Source organism: Antrostomus carolinensis, unplaced genomic scaffold (assembly GCF_000700745.2).
Source record: "Antrostomus carolinensis isolate BGI_N321 unplaced genomic scaffold, ASM70074v2 scaffold3011, whole genome shotgun sequence".
NCBI classification, from domain to species: domain Eukaryota; kingdom Metazoa; phylum Chordata; class Aves; order Caprimulgiformes; family Caprimulgidae; genus Antrostomus; species Antrostomus carolinensis.
The window spans coordinates 39346-51490 of NW_010294621.1; the positions used below are offsets into that span (position 1 = coordinate 39346).

At 38.3% G+C, this 12145-nt stretch overlaps 1 protein-coding gene across 1 annotated transcript in view; it reads right to left on the reverse strand.

Annotated features, from left to right (window-relative positions):
• The window catches only part of CHRNA7 (cholinergic receptor nicotinic alpha 7 subunit), a 34568-nt gene extending 23270 nt beyond the window's left edge, over positions 1-11298 (reverse strand). The window contains exon 1 of the mRNA XM_010177667.1: positions 11149-11298. Within this exon, the coding sequence (XP_010175969.1) occupies positions 11149-11298 (150 nt within the window). The remainder of the gene's footprint in view (positions 1-11148) is intronic.
• Between the last annotated feature and the right edge of the window lie 847 nt (positions 11299-12145).

Genomic DNA, 12145 nt, shown 5'->3' on the forward strand with positions numbered 1-12145 from the left:
AAGACACCTTAATAACTCAGGAAGAGAGGATGAATCAGCATGACAGAAATTCTAGTTATTCCTTACTCACATCCTCTGAGGGACAGGTTTGAGAGTCCTCTTTTACAGAGGCTTCATTTTCAACTTCCCCTAAAAATCCGTATGGTCCTCACTTCTCTTCAATGACTGTAACGAATCACTGGCAAAGGTACTCAGAAACGGTGAGCTTGGCTGAGAGGAATATATTGATGAAAATCAACCGTGTCTCTTTCTTCGCAAATGCAACAAGCGTCATGACTGAAATGTCAGAACACCTACACAGTCCTTCAGGCTGCTGTTTTCTGCAACACAAAAGAGCAAACTCTCTCCCACGAAAACAACACTTCTGTCTGGTGGGGTCAGAGATGGACTGAACGCTCCAAAATCCTTAAAAATACTTATTTGAATTTCTTGAGCTGAGTGTTCAGTCAAACTTAAGCAGTGCTCATTATTTTTCCTGTCTTCATTCTTGCATTTAGTAGCATTGGTGGCAGTAGGTAAAAGGTCTGCTCCTTTCCTCTCAAATACTTAACTGACACAACTGTGTAGTCATTGTGGGGATGCCAACCACAAGAATATGTTAATACTCATGGCTGAACACTGAAAACAAGCCAATAAAAGCCCAAAATAGTGGTGCAGTATAATTAAACCTGTGCATGGGTCCACCAACTCCGCACGTGGTTATCGACTGTCTTCCCTTCAGGCTACTCCGTTACAAGGATCATATAAAGCAACATGGAGATGTGACTGCCATGCAAATATGGCTTCACAGCAGTATCAGAGGATTTTGGTGATATGAACTGGATAAATATTATATTCTTTTGTTGCTGCCAGTGAGCAGCAACATGGCTTCATGCCCTGCTCTTAGCATTTCCCAGTTTGAAGCTGTTGTTGAAGCCAGTGTTAACAGCCTTTCCTTTCCACAATTCAAATGCTAGTTTCAGGTAACAGGCATGAACATGCAAGTGTAAGTGAAGGTTAAATCCAAATGCAAGTTTACTTCAGGCTTCTTCTGTTTATTCTTTGAAAATAATTATTTTAATTTTGAATAAATTACTAATTCAAAATAAATTAAGTAGCACATTAAAAATAAATTAATTAAAATTATAAGTAATTTTTAAAATATTTCTTTTTCTATATAAGTGCTTGTACATACACGCTCCCTGCTGCCAACTCATTGTGAGGTCTTCCTTTTTTTTCTCCTGCCTATTTTGTAACTCAGAGATATATTTAGATTGGGAACAGTTAGATTGTTTAGTAGTCTGTTCAGGCGAACATGGTGCGGAGTTCAGGAAAAAATGAAGAATTCACATCTGTATCATCTAAATTTGAAGTCATTAACATTTGAATGTTTCTGTGTTAATATGCTGTTCATAGACAGAAAAGTGTTTGCTTGCAATCCATTGACAATACTGTGTTCAACTGCTGTCAGCACTATTAGATTTGGAAATTACTGAAAACTTTTTATAGTGTGTGCTTTCCTGAGAGAAAAGCAGGCACTGTATCTGCACAGGTCTGAGAATACAGCCCTAAAATGAAACAGAGAACAGAAACAGAACACCGCCGACTCGATTGTTCGAGAGCTGTCAGGACTAGCACTTAGAAGTCTAATCTAGTCCCCAGGCTCCTCTGGTAACATGGGTGCCCCCAGGGATAGTGTTTGAGACTGCCTTCCCTTGCTGTCATCCCTGAAACCACTGCAGCGCCTTTCCTGCCGACTTGTGGACCCCACAGCTCACCTTACAGGAGCTAGGCAGAGGCCAGGATGGTTAGGTGTGGGTTGCTTTTCCCCAGGTAATTCATCCAGCCCACAGCACTTCCAGAAGCCTTCCCAGAAAAGAAATGGATATCAATCTGGGTGTTAAGTAGTGGCATGCTGTATTGTCTAGTACTTGAATATGACAGATATATTGTCATTTTAACTGTATATAGTCTTTAAAAAAAAGGGGGACAATTCTATATATTACAGTGAGTATATTCATTTCAGTCCCTAAACTTCTGTGAATTAAAAGCTTTGCAGAAGAACAAAGCCAGACCTGACTCCCAGAAATTATGTCTTGTGTGGTAATTTTGTTTTATTAGGTGATTACTGAGGATTAGTAGTAATTACTACATGATGCAACTTTGCAAATTCTGTTGTTCTAGTAAGGGGTCCGGTGTAAAATGTGAAAGCTTTATGTTCTGGTCCCTGTACTCTACAGCAATCCAGCACAAAAGAATCTATTTTCTAGGACCTTGATCATACTTTTACAGCAAGGATGCAAATCTTCATCACAAGTGGCATACCAGTAGATATCTACTCACTTTTTACATTAATGGGGCATCCATATCAATGTAGTTAGAAAACAAAGAAATGAAGTACTGAGCTTTTATGATTCGCACTGATTATTTATATCACAAAGGATGAGAAAAATGTTAGAGGAACTGCTTTGCTTTACTCATATTAAAAAACAAAGGAACAGAAAAACCCCAGCTGATTTGTATTACAGTTCCAAAGACCTCTGCTATGGGATGAGAAAGCAGAATAGAGGTTCTGATGTTCAAATACAATGAACATCTCTAATGTCCTCCAGTTAACTATTACCGATTTTTTTTATAGCCTTTAGTCAGTCCTTTTTGCTTCCTGAAAAATGCCTTAAATTAGTTTAAATTCACTGCTTCCCATTCCATCCTACAGGATATAGACAGTGTTTAAAATATCTTTCCACATCTAACACTGTTTGAGAAGACTAGGTAAAAGGCAGATGCTGAAGGAAAACATGGTTCAAAAAGCCAGAAGATATTTAGAAGCACGGGAAAAATGGACAGATAACACAGAAATAATGTTGCAGTTTCTCTTAGCATATCATTATCTCACACAGTAGGGCAGGGAGCCATGTTGTCTGCTTGTTTAAATAGAATTAGCAGAATATTTTAGACCGTTATTTGAAAATACTTGTTCTTCATATTTCATGGGGAAGCAGAATACTCTGTTTTCAGTTACAATCCAGTAACTTTCTTAAGTATTAAACTAAAAATATTGGAAAGCATATCCCAGCACTGGTTTTCTAAACTCTCAGGAATAAATCATGGCAGAATAGAAATGACTGCAAGATGAAAGTGAAAATAGTTTCTCCCTTTAGCATGGAGGGAATAAAAATCAAGCAGCAAAGTGAGAGAAAAATAAAGATTGGAAAGACTTTCTTGAATGTACACAAATGAATGCTAAAAATTAAAAGAATAATGGCAGATTTGATGAGCTTCTGCCACAACCATTGTTTGCAAAGAGGCTGCTGAGGTTTGATAAACAGCTTAGGAATTTCTTCGGCACCACATCTCAACAAGCCTCTTGATTTGGTAGTTTTATTAATCTTTCCAGATTTTGGGGTTCGTTTTTTTTTGTGGGGGAGATGTTTGTTTTATAGTCACTTTCTTTACAGAAGCTGCTGTTCTTTGAATGACAGCATAATTTTCTTTTTAAAATTTCAAGATATTTCACATTACTATCTTGCCTGGTGGGTCTAGGGTATTTGATTGCAAATACTGAGTTGCAGATTCTTATGCAGAGGCTTGGCAAAGCACTGCATGTAAGTCATTGAAGTCAATTGTATCACTTACACTGTATAAAATGAAACAAGGATGAAAGCCCTTGAATATATAAATCTAAGTCAGACAAGTAACCAAGGGCAATGTAGGATGAGCAAACTTTGAGTTCAGATAAACATAAAAAAGTTTGCATGCTTTCATATTTCCTTCAGTCTGCACAAGTGAATTGAGCAGCCTAAAGGAACAAGATTTCTCTTGAGATTCTGCTGCTGCTCACTACATACAAACAACTATTCAGCACTTTTCTCTTCCCTAACTAGAAATTTAAAAAAGAAACAGGAGAAACTGGAAAATAAGCAAAAAGTGTGGTGTAGTGAATGATTTAATTAGCTAGTAAATGTCTGGAGGAACCATGAAAGATTCCTGACTAAACTGTGTTATGCAACGTAAGTAAGAACTTGAATATTCATGTAGAAAAATAACTAAATTCAACTTCCTTAAATTATTAAATGTTGATTCTTCTTCTGGTTAAAAAAAAAAAAAAAAAAAAATCAGAGTTGACCAAAATGGACATATTTATACCCACCAAAATGTTTGTCACCATGTCTTGCTACAGAATGCACAAGCTAAGATAGTATTTTCCTCAGTTTAGCAACTCAGCTCGGACAGTGATGGAACTAGCTTGGTTTTTTCTTAAATATATGTCAGATTTTAAGTGAAGACAAACCACAGGTAGAGGTCTGTAAGCAATTTAAGCAAATCTAAATCCAAACTAAGTACAGGTCATCTAGAAAAAATACCACTCAAAAAATGATACAGCTAATTGCTCAGTACCAGAGGCACTGGCACAAGCCAAAGGGGTAGGAACATGAGGCCAGAAGTTAGTGAGATCATCTCTTTCAGCAGCAGAGTGCTGAGATCAGCTTAGGACCCTCACAAAATGGTGCCCCAAGTTCCACACAGAAGGTTGGTGTAACTTCTAGATTCAAACCAGAATGCTCCAGAACACAGTAATGTTTTCCACAGATGCAGAGTAAAATTGATGAAATTCCATAGAAAAATCTAAAACATACTAATGAAAATTAATATCAGAAAGCCACTGGTCTGATCGCAATGCAATATTTTTTCTAATCTTAACTTTAGCAGTTTTATGTTAAAATTCTATTTAACACTGTCTGTAGTCTTCAACAGTTATTTCTGATGTTAAAAGAGTCTAGTCTATCAAAGGATAATTAGTTTGTAAATGTTTTGGAACAAAGATGATCTTTTCAGTTGCATTTACATATCATCTAGCACAGGGAGAGTCTGGACTGTGACTACAATTATAGTTGATGGAAGGATAAAAATAATACAAATATCTGCCCTCATACAGAGGCAGTACTGACCTGTCTTTGGTTTCAGTTAAGAAAGCACTTAGGCATCAAATTAAATTAATTCAATCCAATCAAAGCCTCCAGCGGATGGATTATTTCCAGTACATCCATATATTTCTTAAAATACAGTACCCAAAATTTCACATAATTTAGGCTTTGAAAAAAACATGCATCAGATTGGGTCAAACCAGTCCTTCTATTCTACTTTTACAGCAAGACAATGTTAAATTCTAGTTTTGCCTTCCGTATTCCCTGAGCCCCTCTCAAATTTGTCATATGCAAATTTAATAAAGATGTTACTTATTCCATCTTCCAGGTGAACTGAGATAAAAACACTGACTCAGGTTTCTGGGGCATCTGACAATGTAACTAAATCTCACCATTTTGACAGTGAACCACTGACAACTAAGATTTTTCTAACCAGTTCTGCCATGTGGCCTTATCCTCTAGGTTTTTTTGCTAAGAATGTTATTCAAAAAGGCTCTAGTAAAGTCAAAATACGTACCTTGCTACAAATAGTCAAGAAATTTTGTATACTTCACTAAAAGTAACTTTATGCCATGCACCCAATTTTGTTGAAGAAGGAAAGGTGCCTCGTTTTTCTAGCAGTGTTTTTTAGTGTTGTTCTCAAGTTGTCAAGAACAGGAGAAGTTCTGCTTAGATGTTAGGAAAACAAGTCTACCATGATGATAGGTGAATACTGAAAGAGGTTGCACAGGTAGGTTGTGGAATCTCTCTCCATGCAATTGTTCAGTACTTGACCAGACACAGTACCGAGTAATGTGTTCTATTTAGACATATTTGGAGCAGGAGGGTGGACTAGATGACCTCTGGCAGCCCCTTCCAAATTCAAGTAAGACTGCAGGATTCTTCTACTTGTTTAGATAGCAGTAAAAACTGAGTTTGAACTATCACTGTATATCTCAATGTATTCCAGTTCTTCATGTCTGTGTCTCTAAGCAGTAATTTGCAGTGTAAATATATGATCATTTTGCATTAATTTCTAAGGTTTCATCTTCTGACTTCTGGGGATGGAATTCCCTCGGATGCATTTCTCTTAATTGTGCTAATTTACAGTAGATACAAATATGTCTATTGTAAAAATGTCAGGGTAGGCACAAAATTAATATCTTTGTGATAATTATATTTGTTTTTCTATGCCATTCACTATTCTGCATGAGACACAGCAGAGCATGAACAGCATTGCTGCTGTGTCTGTTCCTACCGCTCGCTCTGAAACAATAGGTAGCAGCTGAACATTGTCCTCCAATGCTGTTATTGGGGCAGATGTTACAAGAGAAATGAACGATGTTAGAAGGTGTTTGCCTCCACATAGCATTTTAAAAAGTGGTGGCTGTCATTTTATCCAGTGTGGAAATTATATAATATCAGCATATTTCAAGAATCTTGTTTCTCAAAAATGTATATGCCGGAAGTTTTTCCTAAACGTAAGTTAGGTTCGTACTGCATGACAACTCTGAAATACTAGACAGGCAGGGGCCAAAGACTAGCTTTTTGTGCAGGTAGTGGGGTTTCCATGAGGTAGAGAAAAATAAGTAGCTTCTCTACATCATGTTCCTTATTTTTTTGGAAGTTGTACTGAAGCATGACCTTGACCAACGACGACCAGCCATTAACACCTTTCTCTCCTGCCACTAAGGTATGCAGATACCCTTAGTATTTGTCTGTTAAGATTCTCCTTCTGTGCTGACTCTTAAATTTTGTTTAGTTTTCTTATGTCAGATATTTCCAAACATTTTCTGATTCAGATCCAGAGAGATGTTTATTATCAGCCTATTCATTCAATATACATTGCTTTCCTGCAAGGAGTTTTGAAACAAGATTTCAGCAAATCAGAGAGGAAGTAGGTTATTTTTCATTTCTTTCTTCAAATTGCTTGGCATTTCTGATTTCAAGAAAATTGAAACAAATAATTCTAAAAAGCAAAAGAAACCTCCTATTCCATCTTCTGATATTATAGCAACTCAGATGTCCTTGAAGAGCTCTGTCTACACTTCATTTTCACTTCAGGATGATTTAATTGCAAGATTTTTTGCAAAGGCTTAAGAGCAGTGATTTTTCTATTAAGAAATATAGGAATAAAGCAAACTGAAAGATACCTAGGATCTCTCACTTGAAGGTTCTTACTAATTTGACACAGAAGTTTTGGGGTTTTTTTTTAAGTCCACTCCTTTCAAACCTCTTTCTTTCCATTGCCCCTCACATCCTCTTCCACCTAAATTCCACCTTTCTTCCAGACTTCTTTGCTGTCTCTCAGGTCTACCATGGATTCCCACTTAAAGCACTCCATCAGTTTCCTAGCTTTCCTCTTCATTCATGTGTCCCTAAGCTGCATTTTTCTCATGCTGCCACTCTTCTCCCTCCCCATTTAGCAACACTTTGTATAATTTACTATGCCAGTTTGTATTCTTATTAGACAGTTCATTATTTTCTAGTGAACTAAACTAAGTTGAGGCAATCAGCATTTACAGGTCCCTCATTATGTAGTCTTGATACTAGCATGCATATTAATATGCAATACCAATAAAAACATATCTGCAAGCATAGGATAGAAATGATTGCTACTTTTCGAAGGAAAGGGTTAAACTAAAATGTAAGGTAGGAAGCATCCACTGTATTTGGCAAAAGTTTCATATACTGTCTGCTCTTTCCTATCAGCAAGTAGAGTGGAATGGAAGAGACTTCAGGTAAGGAATAGCAGCAGCCAGGCTCAGTCTGTTCTGGCAGGGATTTGACAGATCTGCTCTGGATAGGTCTAACTCCCAGTACAGCTTGTACCAGCTGAGAAGCCATTAAAGTGAATATATAAACTACAGGAAAGTATGATGGTGACATGTTTTGTTTCTAGCTTGTTAAACCAGTAATTGTTACTGCAAGGAGCTGTCATTCCCACCAGTATTTGCTTCTTGTTGACAATGAAGAAAACTCATTTGTTTTATAGTGTGAAGCTTAATTTACTTCATGGTTGGTTTCTTTCTTTGCCTGTCAATCCCAGATCTCTGAGAAAGAAATGCAGTCAGTTTTGTAGCAAGCAGAATGAGCTGTAACTAAACTCCCAGTACAAAAACTACGGCTTCTTACTGATTATGAAGGGATCTTTTTGAAAGACACATAGGATCAATAACTCCTTTTTGAATCAGATTAGCCAGGTATGCCAGGCATTGACTATACCCAGACTGGCTAGCAATATGTGGATATTTGCCCTTCAGTTTGTATGCCTTTTAATTAAACTTGACAACTCTGGAAGAAATTAACTCTGTGAAGTTGTCTGCCTGCTGGCCTTTAGCCATTTGTGTCTCCAACAGCCAACTGTTCATACAGGAGTCAAGGACATGGTTATAGCCAGGTCAGGAGAGTGGGGAAGAGAGAGCCCCACCATTACTCACAGAAATGCAAAGGAAACCTTTATATTGTAAATGCAATTTAAGTAGGAAAAAAGTCTTGTGGGAATTCAGCTTATTCTATTTAGGAAATGGTTTTGATGATGTAAAGAAGGCTTCTGTAAGCTGTGTCACCACTAGGAGGGTTTGGCTATACAACAAACCTTTGCCACGGTGGTTAATACTTAAAAACACGGTAGATTAACATATTCAGGCCAAATGTGTCTATATAGAATGACACTAGCAGTGCAATTTCTGAAAGCCAGGGGAAAAAACTGATCTGCTCACAGCCCTGTTTTATTTCAGATCAAAGTGCTTTTTCGAGCTTTCCTGTTCTGAAATAATTCTGAAATTAATTGTATGTAGTGTAGTGCTAACAGTAACAAAACCAAAAAACCAACAAAAACCTCAGAGCATCAGGGTTTTTATCCTGATTCTCAAAATAAACCAAGCATTAGAGAAATGTTTCCTGAACACATAGTTATACAAAATGAGTACAAAAATCCTCCGAAGGGGACTCTACTGTCCTGTACCAAAGCAAAGGTTTTCCCAGTAGCTGTGAGAAAGCACATAAGCAGCAGGAGATCGTTTCCCAAAAGGGAGCTACAGAAGGCAGCCTTGTAAACTTAAGTCCATGGTTGGGAAGGGGTTTTATTGAAGCCTAGTTTAAGATTCGGTTGAAGCGCCATGTACTGTGCAGAGGTACATTAAATACATTCTACAGAGATAAATTAAAATGTGGAGTTCTCTTCAGGTGCTCAATTTGAACAGGACTTGAACAGACTGGCTAAGCTTTCCTGAACATATTAGTCTATTACTATCAAAGATAAAAATCTAACTAAAACCAGAAATACACAGAACGTATAGCTACAACTGGAGACTCTAGCCATAGGATCTGCTGCAGGAGCCACTAAGGGGCCTGATGCACTGGAAAGAGGAGCTAGACCAAAGCTCCATCACACAGATGATATGGGGCCAAGAGAACAGAGTAGTTATTTCTGCCCTGTCCTGCACATTCCCTCCCATACACTGCAAGAGACCTGTGAAGGTTTGAGCCAGCAAGAATTCCTTCACTTCAGCTTCCTTCTCTTAGCTTTCCTCTGATCCACCCTGTCCTCATGACTGACACTGCCCTTTAAATGCCTCTTTCTTTGTGTTATCTTGACGCATTCTAAAGGAATCCAATTAGAAGATGAATAATGAAATTAATATATCCCTTATTAACACAGTATCATTTATTCCTTTTGTGTTGTTCCCTGTGTTTAAGCTGCTTCTGTGGTCTCTGATTGTCCAAAGGCATTCTTGCTTGCTTGTCTTTGTGCCAGGAGTCACCTATTACTTGTGTGTGCTCAGAGTGCAAGGAGATCCCCTGTTTTCAAAATCCCTAAGCCCACCCATAATAAAGATTATTAATAACAAAAGCATGCCCACATACAGTTAGTGGGATGTTAGTGTCATCTATTGTATCAGCCCACTGGTACAGGCTTTTATCTCCCACCAAAGGTTTGGTCTGATGCCTGGCTGTCCTCTCCTAGCTCTCAGGTGCCCGTGCAGTCCAGCCACAGTCTGCATCGAGTCTGCCAGCACCTTTTGAAGTTGTTGTGCTCTGCAGAACACATACTCTTCCCTCGCTGTCATTCAAAGACTATACAACTCCATATAGCTTCTGTTCTGCTCGTTGGTATCACGCAGATTAAAATTCCGCTGCTGTAGTCAAGGATAGAACTGACATATTTTGCCTGTTGGCTTTAGTGGTACTGACACTGAAACAGCTCACTGACTACGACTGCCTACTCTCACTTCAGCAGATAGTAAATATCACAGTGGAAATACACATCCTAGTTTTCACCCTAGGTCTAATAAATCTAAAACTTGCAAAATTGTGTATAGCATTTAAACCTGCAGAGTTCTCTGTGTGTGCGCTGACTTTTAAATGCTAAATTAACACTGTCTGGATTTTGGCAATCAGCAGCTTGTAAGGGAAGAGAAAGCAAGCCACTTCTCACGAATATTCCCAGCTGTTTAGTTGGGGTTTTTTTTTAATTTTGTTGTGCCTTGAACTTTTAAGCCTCTGATGGAAAAATAGTGGCATTTTGAGGTGAACAACTAGTTTTAAGTAATTAACTTATTTATTAGTGGCCATAGCTAGTGGAATTCAGTAAAAATTAATACTGTAAACTGTAAAGCTTGATCTAAAAACTGTAGAGCTTTATCTCTGTGCCGCTGTGACACTGTGAAGCTTAAATTACTTGTATTTGAACCCAGAAGATCCTACAGTGCATTTTACAGGACTGCAAAGCACTGCACAGGAGTATCTATTGATTTACCAAACAACTGTCGCTGCAAATAAAGCAGCTAAAATTTAAGCATATAGCATGTATCAATCTTGTCTAAATAAGATAAGAAATAATACAACTTGGATTTTGGCCATGACACCTCCTTCCTCTCTGTGCCCCCTCCCCCACCTCCAAAAATAAGTTCTTTAGTGACAACCAGAAATCAAGAACTTCATTTTTGCATATTCCCCCCTCCCAGACTACACTTCTTGTTGGTTGGTTCTAAGTACAGTTAAGAATTCAAAAGGCAAACTATGCACTTTGAGCTTTACTTTAAAATACTTCATACTTATAAGAAGGTTGGGAAATACTGACAAAGATCTAAGGAAGAGGCAAACTTTATTTTTAAGTTTACTTCTTTAAAAATGTAGTAAAAATTTGGCATTATGTCTTTAACTATTAGTGCAGTCTTCCTTCGCTGTCACAAATCTCCATTGTGTGAAGGAAAAACCCACCCTTTTAAAGAAATAGTTTCCTAGAAGGTTACAGACTCACCACATCCATGATCTGCATGAGGCTGAGAGTGAAATAAACAGTGAGCGGCTGGGAATCATTTGCAACCGGTCGCTCCAGAGGGTTGTAATTTTTCAGCAACTCCTTATAAAGCTTCCTTTGGAACTCTCCTTGCAGGGACTCTTTGAGCATAGGAATAAATAGATAAATAATTAGGATTCTACATCAGAAAGTAAAGCTAGGACTTAGGCTCTTTTCCTGCTATCAGATATTATGTATCTATTATTTTACCTGCTGCATTCCCAGAAAAATGCCACTGTAATTCATACAGTTCATTAGCTACTAAAACAAAATCTTATCACAAATGTATCACACTTTCTTTTCATCCCAGCCTGTAAGGGGGATTCCCTCTTTGATCATTTCTTGGCTGGCCAGGAGTGATAAATTCTAAATGCTAAGGATGCTTTGTCAGCATACGCACCCTTTGGTTCAGCAGTTCAGCAGCAAAAAGTGATGAAGAGAAAATACACAACCTGTGTTTTGACATCTGTCCTGGCACGGCTATAACCAGAAAAGCAGAACACAGATGTAGCAGATGGCATCGGCAAGACAATGGGAGAAAAATGGCCACAGGTTAGACTGAATCCTGCTCTCAGACTGCTTCAGATTGAGAAATCTTTGGGGCAAGTACTCTCCACTTTGTTCTCTGTTCATGCAGCTACAAATAAAGTGGGGGTATGAGGTTCCTAGCAAAGATGGTAGGCACTACATTAATATACATGGCAATACTCGGGGATTTCTGTCCTTTTTACACCTCAGATCCAGGGAGGGGCTTTATTCTGCCATTCTTCTATGGAAGGAGACGGAGCAGGTCCACATGGATGGGGCAGAGTAGAGCAGGGACAGAGGCGATTTCAGAATGAAAGGAAATCTGGGTCAGGGTAGGAACAGGTCCTCTGGATGCCAGCCCTCCCTGTACCCGCTCCTGATGGACTTGCCTCTTCCCTCATATTTTCTAGTCCTGAACTCCCCCCACCCC